Raw genomic sequence first — 15845 nt, forward strand, 5'->3', positions numbered from 1 at the left:
CTCAGCCACGATAGACCCTGTCTTTGGTTCTAGGTCACAGTTCTGGGAGCCATCAACAGGGAGGACAATCAGTCTCTCTTTCTCCAAACACGCACGCAAACATGTACAAAACCCACTTTCTAGTCCAGTAAAACCCTTTAGGACACGTGGATTGCTCTAAGACGATCCTTTCTTAAGCAGTGGAATTCCTATTTCAAACAAGCAAACAAATCAAAGTGGAGCTGTTTTGGCTGAAACAGAGCTGGAAAACTTGGAGATCTGCCTACTTGATTTCTCCCCCAGGCTGCCCCTCGCCCCACACCCTTGAATGCCCTTCTTCATGCCCCAAACATTTCTTCCCACCCTAAACCCCACCCCCCGCTACCACCCAGTTTGAATCAGAAATGATGGGTCTCACACTAGCTAAAACTATCCCAAACTCCTTTATCACTCAAGGACAATATTGTTTTCATTACCCAGATGGAGCTAGAGATACCTGTTTCACTATAACTCAACTTAGTTATGTTGCTAACAGTTTTAGCATTGGCAATCAAAGGATTTATTCCAAAGATGTACAACCTGATTTCCTGATGGAAATTTGCTTTTAACTCACAATTAAAGATCTCTGTGATGAGTAAACAACAGAATTGTTTATACCTCTTCAATTACTCTTGGCAGTCCTAAAGGGGAAAATAGGTAGAGGAAAATGTCACAGAATTCTTTCTCAAAAGGGGGACGAAGATAGAAAATGAAACTCAACATGCCAGTTTCAGTAAGTAGCACAGCATCACTTGCCAACATAGCAGGGAGCCCCCGCCTCGGTTAGAATTCCAGCTACTCCACTTACATGGGACCTGGGGCAAGTGAGTTTCCTCTATCCTCAGTCTCCTCATCTGAAAGTGAGTACAGCAGCAATACCTATTCACAGGGCTGTTGTGAAGACTGAATTAATATACGTAAGGTATTTAATAACGGAGTCATCATTCAATAAATGTTACCTCTAATGATGATTACAATTATTAATTCAATATTATTAAGAATAATGACTTATTAATATTCTTCTTTAACTGAATATTCAAAATGGTATTTGATTCTCTTGGATAATCGTAGCCAAATATTTTTAGGTATGATTTATTACTTTTTTTTAAATTCAAGTGTAATTAACCTACAACGTTATATTAGCTTTAGGTATAGAGTACAATGATATAATTCTATAAATTTCTCAGTGTTCATCAAGATAAGTGAATTCTTAATCCCCTTTATCCATTTCACCCACTGCCCACCCACCTCCCCTCTGGCAACCACCAGTGTGTTCTTTGTATTTAAGAGTCCGTTTTTGTGTTTGTCTTTTTTTTTGTTTATTTGTGTTTTGTTTCTTAAATTTCACATATGAATGAAATCGTATGGTATTTGTCTTTCTCTGACTTATTTCATTTAACATTATACCCTCTAGGTCATCCATGTTTTCGCAAATGGCAAGATTTCATTCTTTTTTATGGCTGAGTAATATTCCTGTGTGTGTGTGTGTGTGCATGCGTGCACACCACATCTTCTTTATCCATTTATCTACAGATGGACACTTGAGTTGCTTCCGTATCTTGGCTATTGTAAATAATGCCACAATAGACACAGGGATGCATATATCTTTCCAAATTAGTGTTTTCATTGTCTTAAGGAATTACTGGATCATATGATAATTTTATTTTTAATTTTTTGAGGAACCTCCATACTGTTCTCAACAGTGGCTGCACCAATTTGCATTCCCACCATCAAATTTTAGCCAAAATTGAGAGGCATAAACAACATACAGTCCCATCGATTCTGCATATATATTGAGAATACTGAGAATGCAAGAGAAACTAATAAGATCCTAAATGAAGTTCAGATATATTCCTTAACAAGGACAGTGCCTGTCCTTGTGTCTCTTTCTAGTTCACCTCTTAGTGAAATGCATTTAAAAAAACAGTTCTCAGCTGGAGGCAATTCTGATTTTTAAAAATTAGATTAGTTTTTGAACAGTCATAACCATGTTTATTCTTTGTGCAGTATGCTCTCCTTAAACGTCATATTGTCTAATTTATTTTAAACTTAAGAATTTTATTTGAAATCAAAGCAGGCTGAACTTTCTCTTGGGAGGAGCCCAGAGGGTAGGAGCTATCATGCCAGCAGCTTGGCATATCTGCCCTTTTTTATCTGCCTGCCGCACTGCTCAATTATCTATATTCTTAGGACTGTGCCAAAGTCCTGGCCACTTGACTTCAAAGTAACCAGAATCTTCAAATAAAAAAAAATTTGTTTTGTTTTAACAAGAATCCAAAATTCATAAGGACCTGAGGCACACATAAGCTTCATAACAAATATTCAAAAGCTACTTTGTCAAAAGCTTTAGAACAAAGGGGGACGGGAGAAATTCAGACAATTCATGCCTTAATTTACCAAAAAAAAAAAAAAAAGACTTGTGAATATTCTAACATGTCAGTCCTGAGTAATCCAAAAGTTTTCAGAAACCTGTGAGATGTAATCTAATGTATTCCCTATCATCGGCACTTCTGTTGCAAATGAATCTCTAGGTATTTTTTACTGGGTAAACATTATCAAAGTTCACTTCAATCTTAAGGTTACAAGAAGAGATGTTTAAAATATTCTGTAGTTCTCTCACTTTTTAAAACTGGGGGACCAATTGCCACAATTTTTGGCTCTCAAAGGGAGATGTATCTTCTATATAGATAGGTTCCCATCTTACGGGCTTCTCAGAGATTACTTCTGAAAATCATTTTTGCCATGCTTCATTTTGTTAACCATGAATTTAGACTAAATCCCAATAACTAGATAATTCAGTAAACTAGAAGCCCTATTCCTTTTGACAACTAGGTGATATTGCTATATACAATTCTCCTCAAACAATATTTCTTTCAAGAAGTTGATAAGAGAGCTCAAGGAGAATTTTTTTCCTTTTTTCTTTTTCTCTTTTTTTCTTTGTAACTATAAGAAAATATGGATGTTAGCTGAAGCTATTGTAGTAATCTTTTCACAATATATGTGAACCATATTAAACCATCACATCATATGCCTTAAACTTACACAGTGATGTATATCAATTATTGCTCTAAAATTGAGGGAAAAAAGAATGCTACATTTTGGTAATGCCTCAACTCTATAATTTCCTTAAAAGATGATCTAAGAACAGTTTTTTAAAACAAACAAAAATACCATAGCATATTGCTCTCCTTTCCATTTGAGAAAAAAAAAGAAAGAAATTAAAGTAGAAATTCCCTTAAGAAAGAAATGCAGCTATGTATCTTTATTCTTTATTTTCTCTGCCCCTAAGCTGCCATGAATAGTTTTCATAGAGATTATTTGGTAGCTTCCTAGAAACTATTTTACAAAGTTATAATCATTAAGTCAACAAAAATAATAATAGAAGCCACTTTCCATTGAATTCTTACAAGAGTCAGGTACGGCACAAAACACCTAGCATATGCTATCTCATTTAATTCCTTAAAAAACATGGAAACAACCATCATTATTGACCTTTTCACATAGGAAGCAACTAACAGTCGGGATATTAAAAGACTTGTCCACGATTTCACAGTCAGTAAGTGGCAGAGCCAAGTTATGAACCCAGGTCTGACTCCAGAGCTCACACTCCCCCAGCTGCGCCCGCTGTAGGGCTTCTGAACTCCTTGAGATCATGTGCCCAGTTCTTCTTCACCTGGAAGCCTTCAGGAATTAAACCGCTGCCTATTCCATGCAGGACTCAAGAAATTGTTGCTTAAATGAAGAATCAAGAGTCACCTGAAAGCATAAATTGAAAACGTGGTAGACAGAAACCTACAATTAATTATCCCATAGCTCAGAATTAAAATATATTTCCAGGTCACTTATAAGGATTGATACCTTCTAGAATCATAATAAATAGGTCATTTGTCAAAGAGATGATGGGAAAAGATTAAAAGAATTCTATCATCTATCAAAGAAACTAAAAGACAGGCATCCACAATGTATCAAGTACCAAAAGAACTACAGTTTGGATACGGCAGGAAAGGAAACAAGTTTTGAAATATTACAGCCACGGTTCTGATCCAGGTTCTTTGACTTTCTACCTAAGGCCATAGCAAAGTTGTTTTCTCTCTAGGTCTCCCTTTTGTCAATATAAAATAAGAAAAAAAATTTGTGTATATATAATATATACGTACATAAAATGGTGACAGAGTATATGTTCAATGGAAGCCTGCATGATTATTTTACTGCTATTACCAAGGTATTAATTAAATTAAATATGCAATACATTCAAATTATACTTTCAAACTTCGGTGATTGGTTTATAGTGTAACTATGGTTAAAAAAAACAAAAAAGTCACACAAGAAGAGGCACATGTATATCATTTACATTTTCACTTTTTGAAAAATCCTTAACACGGGTTAAAAAAAAAAAAAAAGATTCCCAAGGTTACCTAATCTGTTATGATTGAACAGCATTTTAACGTTTTCTAAGGAATGATAGCAAAGTGCTACATCTCTTCAAACTTGGAATTTACTGCCTGTCTGAGTCTCTGCTTGTGCCAAATTAAATATACAGTATAATGTCCATACCAGAAATAACACAGTACAGCTTCCTGTTCTATTCCTTGGTTGAATGAGCCCAAACTGAGGAAAGAGAGACATGATTTTATTTAATCATCTGAATAATTGTTTTCTTCAATTTCTTGAATTAGTAGGTACTCCAGGGAAGAAAAAAAAAAAGAAAAAGGTTTAAAAGAAATTGCCATGTGAATTATCAGGCCATTTAAAGGAATAATTCTTTTTGAAGGCCCTCCAATTTGAAAGGCTCAAGAAAAAGCATAAAAAGAGTTATGTTAATGAACTGCTCAGAAAGTCAACTTCCCTTAGTTACTTCACAGCACCCAAACTGCTGAGGACTGAGGACTGTAACATCTCGGCCTGTGAGGTACAAGTAAATTGTAGACTAGTGCCTCTTCCCAGCAGATAACAGCCAAAAACTCTTTTGAGGAATTTTGTAAAGAAGAGCATGGAGAAATGAGATGGTAGATGGAAAAAGATGCCCTGGAGGTCTAAGGAAGGTTGCTGGGTTTTTTTAAGGTTAAGGACATGGTCATATGATTATCCACTGATAAATAATGCAGGTGTTAGAGGAGATAAGGTGCAAGAGGGAAAATATGGGAGTTTTAAGTAGGAAAAATACGGAAAAGTACAAGTCATCCATTGTGATAGGAGGGAATGAAGTGAACACACAAGTAGGAGCTTGGGGAGTATGGCAGAGGAGAGATGAAATAGTTCTCTTCCAACTGCATCCATTTTCAGTGAAACAAGAAACCAACTTTGGCTAAGGATGAGGAGGAGGGGAAGATCTGAGGAGGGAAAAGAAGTGAAATAGTCATCTCAGAGAAAATACATGTGTAGGTAGTGTGCCAGGATTGTAGGTAAGGCTGAGGGACCGCTTGAGAAAGACGGTCATGAACTGAGCGTGAGATTGTCAACGTGGTAGCTATGTTTTCCTCCAGCCATACACTACGTGACTGTGGGCATGGAATAGAAGGGAGAATTAAGTTTAATCGGCAGTGGGATTTTGCCTGCTGAATACAAAGGAGATGGTATAGTCCCTAACAATAATAAAGTCTCGATTGGGAACCTTACTGCTCCTAACACAGCATCAATATCACCTGGAATCAGGCAACGCATCTTCACAAGATCTCTATTTAGAGATTCAGATGCATGTGACAGTCTGAGAAATACCTGAGTGGTGGCCAAGTGAAAACAAGAAAAATCATTAAGAGCCACAGGAAGGTTAAAGAAATGAGAGGCCAGGCTGTCACTGGGGTCATCTACGTGGATTGTAAAGCCACCAAGACTGTTGACAGAAGAAATAACTGGGTCAAAGGAAGAGATGCACAGAGCCATATGGGAATGACTGTCCAGGTCATAACAGGTGACCTGGAAGGCTTGGAGTCCTGGTGGTGATTGAGGCAAATGTGTAAAGGATGCTGGGACTGGTGTTCTTTTAAGGGAAGGAGGTAGTTGTGTTTGTCTCCTCCTCCAGATGGTAGTTGTGTTTGTTTCCTCCTCCAGATGGGTCTCTTGGGCAGTTTACACCAATCGCGAGGGCGGCACTGTCACTGAAGAAGCTGTGGTTTTACAAGGAGCATACAGAACCCCATGAGCTCCCCGTGAGGGCCTGCTGCAAGCAACACAGACTGGGAGAGAGATGGTCTTATCAGAAACACAGAGAGAGCTGAGTAGGCTTCCATTAGAACGGCACGCAGGCATGCTCCTTAGGGCACGGAAGCAGTACATTGTTAAGCATCTAGGATAAAGGTGGCCAGCAAGCACAACAATTCTGTTTAAGAGTAGAGAAACTCATTGACCTCAAAGAGAAGCAGAAAAGAAAAAGGAAGAGGAGGGACAGAAAGGATGGGGAGATTCATATGCTCTTCAGGAGAGTGAAACTCCCCAGTAGCAGCCAAAGTATACGGTTAAGAAAGGTGAGGCCTCCTATATGGGACTGTACAAGTTTTGTCTATAAAAATCTCCCCCATTCTCCTTGAAAATATACAGTATAGTCTCCTCTCTTCATGAACATATTTGTGGATCTTCTATGATACTGGAGAGAGCGAGAGGTCAATGAGGATCATGAGCCCACGAAGCAGAGAACACGCAGATTACAGGCTCCCAGGATGTTGAAGAAATCTGAGAGTGAGTTTTGGATAAAAGCAGGTTATGAAAGTAGGGGGATTATGATGTTAACCATATATGTAAAAGGGAGTGGCCCCACTGATAACGATGCTACCCAATAAAACATATTCTTTATAAAGACCCACCAATTGCTTTCTCTGCACTCTCCTCTCCGTTCCCCCACAACCCTCCTGTCATAAATATAATTGTTTGAAAGACTGAGAAACATTTCAGGGCGCCTAAGTGGTTCAGTCGATTAAGCCTCTGCCTTCGTCTCAGGTCATGATCCCGGGGTCCTGGGATAGAGCCCCAGGTTGGGCTCCCTGCTCGGCAGGGTGTCTGCTTCTCCCTCTGCCCCCTCCCCCTGCTCATATTCTCTCAAATAAATAAATTCTTTAAAATATATATATATATGTTTACATGAACATTATGTAATTATTAATCCCTTGGGCTATGTGTTTCCCAGGGGGCAAGGCCCAACAGTAATGGAAGCACTGAAATCTACAAGTTCTTTTTAAAAATCTGAATTGTCACGGGGTGCCTTGGTGGGTCAGTTGGTTAAGCATCCAACTCTTGACTTTGGCTCAGGTCATGATCTCAGGGGTGTCAGACCGAGCTCCAAGTTGGGCTCCACACTCCAAGTCAGCTTGTCCCTCTTCCAACCCCCCCCTTTTGCTCGCTCTCTCCCTCTCTCTCCCTCTCCACCCCACTCCGCTCTAAAATATATAAATAAATAAATAAAATCTAAAAATCTGAAAAGCATCCACCAATATGTTCAACAAGCAGCAAAAGGACTATCCCAGTGCTGTCTACTTTTGTTTAGCTTACTCATTTTTAAAAGGTTGGCAAAGAATAGTGAGGAAAGAACACAAGTGGATAAACAACCTGAGAAGTTAAAAATTGCATGTATGTAAAATAACACACAAATCAAGGATCACTACTTTTCAGAAATTTACATTCATGCATTCAAGGTCTGTGATCTTTCAGATGGGGTTCAACAAGAATTAAGGAGAGTGAGCAGAGTACTGAACTAATTCCTAAGACCGTCAGGGTCTTCCATTATAGACTTTCAGCTCAAAACTCAGACAACTCAAATTAGATGCAAAGCTATAATTATTATAGAAAGCTGAATTATAATTATCCTGGCACTCACCCATAAAAATATTTCCCAAATCTATTTTAAAAATTAAAAACAGACCAAGGTCTAGAAGCATATCTAGGATCCATCTTAGTATGCTAGTTTCATTCAAGCTGAATTTGCATTTGTTCCTTAATCATAGTGCTGAACCAGTCCTCTACCAAGAGGAAACAAATTAATTCTGAGTTCCTGAGGAAAGACCCTAGTGGATCTTCTCTTATTTCTTACAGATAATAAAGCTGCAATCAACTAGATCAAATAAGTACAATATCCACTTTATGTGACTGGGACAATTCAAGCAGGAAAAGTATCGTTCTGTCTTTAAAGAATACACACACACACAAACACACACACACACACACAGAATCTCCCATATCCTTTGCCTAGCATAATAAAAGCCAAGGATTCTAAATTTCTTTTTACCTCACAGTGAAATATTTGAGAGCATACCCAAGATGTCAGCGCTCTCGGTGCGAACATTCAGGAGGGACAGCAGAGGTCTATGACAAACTTTTTTAAAAGACATTATTTAAAAAAAAAAAATAAGCAAAAAATAAACTATAAACCGTATACTAGAACACAGTGAACACCTCTCACGTGATGTGATGTGGAATTATAGTAGAAAGAGCTCCAAGTCCAAAACACTTTCTCCACACACCAAAAACTGAAGGCTGGACTTCCATTATTAGCGATGAATTCCCATGGGTTCCAACGTTTCCCTCTGCTAAAATGCCTGTGAGGGGGATTTCCATTGTCAATGATGAGGCTCAGTTAGTTGATGCAACCCTTTAGCTAGGAGCAAGTCTGATGGGGAGGGTGTGGGTTGGAGTAGCAGGCGGCACTGGAATCACAGCGCCCTTCTGTCAAAGGTAGAAGGATCGGAAAGACTAGTCCACAAGGAGGCAGATCAGAGTTGGAATCCATGTACTCAATACAGGTGTCAAATTTCCTATCTGAGAAGGGAGAAGGCTAAATTTGATGATTTCTAAAAAGTACAAAATTGCCAATTTTGTGAAGCGTGGTAGGTCTGGCTAAGAAGTGTAAGGGTTAGCCACAAAGCGCTCAGAAGTAGGGAACCAAAATGTCACCAATGCTGGTCATAAAAGCGCTGCTGAAGAAAAGAGGGCAGGCACTAAAGAAAATGTTCTACAACTGTATGTCAAAAGGCAGTTCTACAGGGAAATCATAGTAACGCCTGACGTGTAAGGAGACCATAAATAGAAATAGAGAAAAATTCTAGGCTCACACTGGGTCACTGAATTGCTCAAATTTGTATTTAAAAAATGGGAAGCAAACTAGTCTGGCCAAAGGCAATAATGTTCTTAAGACTAAAAGGATGATTAGCAGTGTTGATGGATTTGCTGGTAAATGGGAAATGCTGGCTTTGATGTGTTCTGTCAAGAGCAGTCGCTCCAAAATGGCCACAGTAAAATTCACTCCTTCATTCAACAGATATTAATACGGTGCCTGGTACATAATTCTGCGGGATGTGAGAAAGGATACGGTGATGAAAAAGACACTCTACTCTTAAACTTCCAACATCTGACATAAGACTAACGGATATATCAGTAAATACAGTGCAAAATAATACAACTGAGTCAAGCCAAAGGTTAGGAGTTTGGAAGAAGGGTTGGAGTCTTTGTTCTCATTTTCATTTGCGAAGGATCACAGTACCTTCACATATTCACTCACACTAGCCAACGTCAAGAATTTTAAGGACAAGTTTAGACACTTAATAAAGAACAGCAGTTCCTGAACCATCTGCTTTGCTCTGAAAATAAAGATCCGTCACATGCAAATTTTCATTTTACTCCAACCCTGTGAGAATATTATTGTCAACTGGGGTAGGTAACATTTGGTTTATAATTGACATGGTGAACAAACCATGCTTTATAAAATGGCTACAATCAGTGCTTCTTTGGGGTGAAAAAAAACAAACCATCATATGAAGCCAAAAGTCACTCACTTTCAGCAAGTTCCTTTGATCCATTTAAGTGTCCTGTTACTAATCTTCTGATGAAGAAATGTGCAAAACACAGAATTTAAAATGAACAACAGAACCTTGTTGTAGTCAGACAAAGAAATATAACAGAATATCCTGAAAGGTTTTTTTTTTTTCTAAAAAAGGGAAATAATCTCCCAAAACTGCAGATCAGAGTAGCCCAACCCTATGTTGTGTGTATCATTCCTACCTGGTAAGGAACAATACTGCCATGAGCTGTGCCCCAACGTTTCGCTTCCTTTTGGCCAATAAGATAATTAGCAGCTACCTGGGTCAAACATGCCACCTGCCAGGAGAAAAGAAGGGAAAAAAAAAAAAAAAGGTAGTTTAGCCACAGTCATAAGCAGAAGGTTGTACTACAAAAGTTCTCATTTGAATTTACTTCATGTCACTGCAAAAAAAAAAAAAAAAAAAAAAAAGAGAGAGAGAGAGGAACAACTCCATCATCATACAAAGAAAGGAAGAGCAATATTACGTTATTGCGTGAGAGTTAGTATGAATAACGTTCGGCACTCAAAAAGATCACATGAAGACGGGCTGACCCAGTAGATGAAACCTTGGGCCAGCCTTTAGCATCAAAACTATGGCAAAATACATCAGCAGTCAGTACATTCCTTTCCCCTCCTCACCCACGTCCTTTTACTTACTGTCAAGATGACAAAAAAAGAGCCTATGTCATCACTGAGCAGCTGAACCAGTCATGAGCCATGTTCCTCTAAATTTCTTATTTCATGACAAAAATAACAATAATAAACCTCTATTATGTTTAAGTCAGTTCAGTCAAGTTTTCTGTTACTAGCTGCCCAAAGCATTCTTACTGACACAGAGAATCCAAATTATTTGACTTGCTAAAATTCCCCAGTGAATCATCCTCATTTACACAAAAAGTACTCTTACCTCTCTCAACTTAATCCTAATCCCACACCCTCATTATTATACTTAGTTCAGTTCAAAAGACCTAGATCTATTAAAAGGATCACCTAAAACCTTAGGGTCAACCTCTGACTCCTGCAGTATTTCATACACATATCCTGAAAACCTATAATCCAATTCCATATGAGGATAACAGGAGGATAATGAACTTGATTCCAAGTGACCCACCACAAGGAGCTTATGTTCCCACAAATACCCATGCCTCCAAGGGCCCCAAACTGTGGAAAGACAAACCTAATAACAACCTTCCATAGTTTCCAGAGAAAAAGCTTCTGGCCTCGTAACATAATCATGATCTACCATGGGCTCCTTTTTCCCGTCCTAGATCATCAGATGTGATGGGGAGTCTCCAAAGCCAGCAATTCAAACAGATCACAGACTGAGTTTGACTCCTGGAACAACTCAAGGGGTGGTTTTTCAGGGCTTGGGAAGGCAACCCGTGACTGGCCTCTACCTGGCCCAGCATCTTGCCTCCCACACAGCCCTATCGACCGGGCTCAGCCTACCTGAACCTCCTTAGAGCAGCAGACATTCTCCTTTACTTTATTCTTGGGATTTACACTCACTTTTATGTTCATTTACTGCTCTGTTGAAATTGGAACTGCCTTATGGCAGCTGGTTCGGCTGTACTGCCCAGGTGGCAAAACTAATAAACTTTGAGTCATCCACTTCTGGACCTCCATCTGGTCTCGGGCATTTGAACCATGGAGCATTCCAGGGCTGCCCGGGGCTGCCTAGTGCTAATCACCATTTCACAGATCACTTCTGTGTCTTCCAAAATGCAAAATCAAATCAACATTTTGTAGTAAAAAATGCACTGGATGGGAAATGGGGTTTCATGGTTTTTCATTTCTGTCAACTCCAAATAGTTGTACGACTGTAGGTATTTAATTGAACTACTTTGACCTTCAGGCACATTCTCTATAAAATCTTGGGCATTTGACCAAAACGGCTGGTTTCTATCTCTTTTTTTTTTTTAAAGCAGAATTCCTGTATCAAACCGAATAATGCATGAAATCCTAACATATGAGCAGGTAATACCCCGAGTGTTCTGGTTGAAGCAGAAGCAGGTCTCCAATGTCCCCCTGGGTGGCATGAACACAGAACACAATTTGCAAAACAGTAAATGGTCTTACATCTGCTTCCAAGGTCTACACCTCTGAGTACTGTTCTTAATAGTCTGGCAGGTACCAGGGATGCAATTGTAGTCATTTTCCCATAAAAGCTTTTCCTGAAATTGGGGAAACATTCTCAAGTCTGAGGTTCTTCTCTAAGAAAGGTTTTTCTTTGATCTACCTCTGTTAGGAGTGGGGGTGGGGGTTGTTCCTTTCAAATAAGTTCTGGTGAAAGTCACTCTTCAACTTGCTCTGGTGCTACTGGAGGCCAAGGAGTCACATTAATAAAGGTAATTCTTTGCAAGCAAAGAATCAAAAGAGGCTTGGGATTCCTACTTTTTTAATTTCAAAGTCAACTGATAGCAATAGACCAGGAGGTGGTGGACTGGGGCGCCTGGGTGGCTCAGTCAGTTAAGCCTCTGCCTTTGTCTCAGGTCATGATCCCAGGGTCCTCTGATCGAGCCCCCCCTGCTCTCCCTCTCCCTCTGCCCCTCTCTCTGCTTGTGCTCTCTCTCTCTCTCTCAAATAAATAGATAAAAACTTAAAAAAAAAAAAAGGGGTAGGACTGACTGGATGATCACAGGTTAACCTCTGAATCCTAGATTGATCTGAGATGGTTGACAGGAGTAGGTATGGGCTGGATTCTAGGCTGGAGATCAGCCTGACTGCCTCATTTCTGATCCATGATCTCTTTCTTTCTTCTCAATTTTGACTTCTGTGTTTCTGACCCTACCTTGCTAAGCTGTATCTTTGACAACTATTTCATAAAAGTAGCCCTATTTAGAGTAAGTCTGAATGGACAGCCAAAACTTATCTCAGAGTGTTTCTAAAAGGCATGCCCTATCAATTTCCTCCACACAATGGTAACTCATAAAAACAAAAAAGTATTTCAGAACTAGCAGGCTCCCACTGGGCAGAAAAGTTAGATAAGATTTTAAGCCATGGCCACCCAAAAACAAAGCATGATTTGTCAGTAACTATTCAGAAGCAAATTTGGGGGTGGGGGAGAATTCTATTTTTAACAAAAAAGAGAGCAACAGGGTTAAACTTAGCAACCCAGTGTTTAAAAGGGGCACTGCAAATCTGCGAGTAATCTACTATTTACAATGAAGTATTTTAAGGCAGGAGAAGGGGGAGAAAGTCAACAGCTATGACGTGATTATGTATGAAAAATCAGGCTTCCTGGCAATTAATGACAAATTTTCCACAAATCAAAAGAATGCAGGATGTGACTTTTAGGTTAATAACTACATACTGTATATCCATTCTAAATATTGCATTAGATCATTACTTTCATCCCCTAAACTTAGGCTCATTATTTCATCATGTGGATGCTATATAATTTACTCAGAATGTTGCCTTTATATGGTTTCATCTAAACAAAAAGGCCAACTTTGGTTTAATAATAATCATTCTGACAGCAAAACTATTATTTTAGATAACATAGTGGGTCCCAGTATTCTGTGTGTCTAACCAGAAAACCAATGGGGTGGTCAAAGTGGATCTCAAAGGGCACAGTCCCAAAAGACATGAAGAAGAATACACCCAATTATCTCCCAAGGCAGCCCCATGCTGTCTGCCACCCCGTGTCTCACTTCCACCAAAAGAGGATCAAGCAGCAATAATAGAATCTTTCATCTCCAAAAGGACAACCAAGTATGACGGGACAAGTGGGGAAAACAACACTTGAACTCTGGTCCATTACATCATAACTGGTGGATTTTTCCCTCCTGCTCCCTTGCACATAGTCTGGCCTCCAACTGAACTGGGCTGAACACCAGTCATGCTTCACTTCTGTACCTGCCCATCTTTCCATCCGCTCTTGAAAGCCCATTTTCAACACCACCATTTCCATTAAGTCCCTCTCATCACCAAAGCAAAAAACTATTTTCCCCGCCTCTGAACAAACACCACACCTTAACCTGCCTAATTCCAGCTGTACCTTCGTAGCCCACCCTGTACTACAACTACACATATAAGATGGCAAAGCTAAGAAGACCTAGATCACTGGTTCCTAAACCTAGCCATGCATCATAATAATCACCTAGAGAATTCCTGGACCCCACCCCAGGCCTAGTGAATCAGACTCTCCAGGGATGGAGCCTGGGGAAAAAAAAATAATTTAACCAACGCATCATTCACTGCACACCAGATCTGAGAACCAAAACCTCAAGAAAATCTAGCCAAACCCCTTAATATTAAAGAAGGATAAAGAAAGAAACAGAGAAGGAAATAACTTATCCGAGGTCACACAGCTGGCTAATGACAGAACTTTAAATTACTCCAACTTCAGTGTCCTCCTCCATGCTACAATATTATTCATAGCCGATGCTATCCTTCCTTTTAAATTGGAACTATTTCAGGGTAAGAACTGTGTACTGCAAACCTTTCATACATTCTCACAGTACCTAACATAGAGCTTCTACGCTAATTTTTTTAAGCACACAAATGAAAACAATAATTATTAGTTTCTTTATCTTTATTCAATATAGAATGCTGCTTCGTAGAAGGCATTGTGTTGGGTACTGAGTATGCAAAAGTAAATGGAAAGATGCAGGTCTTCCCTCTCTGGACTTAAGAAAAGTGGACAACTAACCCGTTACAGGCACTGCCACGGGGAGAAGTTTAAAAACAAAAACAATTGGGGCGCCTGGGTGGCACAGCAGTTAAGCGTCTGCCTTCGGCTCAGGGCGTGATCCCGGCGTTATGGGATCGAGCTCCACATCAGGCTCCTCTGCTATGAGCCTGCTTCTTCCTCTCCCACTCCCCCTGCTTGTGTTCCCTCTCTTGCTGGCTGTCTCTATCTCTGTCGAATAAATAAATAAAATCTTTAAAAAAAAAAAAAACAATAACAGGGGTGAAAGCCCTCAGGCAAGAGAGTAGCATACAGGAAAGAAAAAAAAAGGGAAAAGGAAAAAAATCTGAAAGTAGACCAATGTAACTGAAGCATGACAAGAAAAAGATGGGAAATGTCTCTGCACACCTTTCAGAACGATCATTTTATTTTTTTTAAGTCATCTCTACACCAAATGTGGGGCTCGAATTTACAACCCTGAGATCAAAAGTTGCATGCTCCACTGACTCAGCCAGCCAAGTGCCTCTTACCATGATCATTTTAAAGTCAAGAATTATAGCACATCATCCTTCTATTTAAAACTCATAGGGCTTCCCACTGCACTTGCAATTAAATCCAAAGAACGGACTGAACAGAGACAAGAGAGAAAAGGGACCAGTTATGCAGACTGTGACAGTCCAGGCATAAGTTGATGATAGCTCAGACTAGGGTGGTGGCAGTAGAAATAGAAAAATTAGTGGGTTTAAGATATATGTTAGGGACAGAATGGGCAGAACATGTGAAAGAAAGACTGTATGGGAGGAGGACGGCAGATAAGATGGTGAGGGAGAAGAAGGAGCTACACTTAATTCCCAGGTTTCTGCCTGAATATCTGGGTGAGCTCTGAAGGCATCAACAGAAAAAAAGGGAGTCAGACAGAGGAACAAGGTGAAGGGAAAGAAAATAAGAATCCACCTTTGCATATGTTGAATTGGAGATGCCTGTGAGACAATCATTTGGGCTGGAGTCATCAGCATATAGAAAGTATTTAAAGTCATTCCCTAAGGGAAAATAGAGAGAGAAAATTAGAGAAGAAATCAGAAATAAGATAAAGCAAAAGAAGATAAGTCTCCATGTCAAAAACAGCCCTTCCTCTAATCATAGGTATGGCTAATGATGCAAGTACAAACTACCAGCGCCAATATACCCCAAAACGGGGGTAAGTTAAACTACGATATCCATATATAATAGCAGACAAAGCAGGCATTCCAAATGATACAACAGAAGAATAGAGCACCATGTGGGGAAACATTTACAATTTTTTTCAACTTGTTATTTTAGAACAGGTGTAGATTTACAGAAAACTTACCAAGATGGTAAAGAGTTCCCATATACTCCACACCCAATTCCCCTATTACTTTTCTTTTTTTCTCT

At 39.4% G+C, this 15845-nt stretch overlaps 1 protein-coding gene across 8 annotated transcripts in view; it reads right to left on the reverse strand.

Annotated features, from left to right (window-relative positions):
- SUGCT (succinyl-CoA:glutarate-CoA transferase) overlaps positions 1–15845 on the reverse strand; it is a 706709-nt gene that overhangs the window by 532932 nt on the left and 157932 nt on the right. For 7 of the 8 annotated variants that reach the window (XR_004626996.1, XM_034665695.1, XM_002914142.4 and 4 more), the window contains exon 9: positions 10000–10095. The exons of the other annotated variant lie outside the window; for it this stretch is intronic. Coding sequence is in view for 6 of the 7 variants with exons in the window: in XM_034665695.1 (XP_034521586.1) it covers positions 10000–10095 (96 nt within the window). In the remaining variant the exon portion in view is untranslated. The remainder of the gene's footprint in view (positions 1–9999; positions 10096–15845) is intronic. 8 annotated transcript variants of the gene reach the window in all.

Source organism: Ailuropoda melanoleuca, chromosome 1 (genome assembly GCF_002007445.2).
Source record: "Ailuropoda melanoleuca isolate Jingjing chromosome 1, ASM200744v2, whole genome shotgun sequence".
NCBI classification, from domain to species: domain Eukaryota; kingdom Metazoa; phylum Chordata; class Mammalia; order Carnivora; family Ursidae; genus Ailuropoda; species Ailuropoda melanoleuca.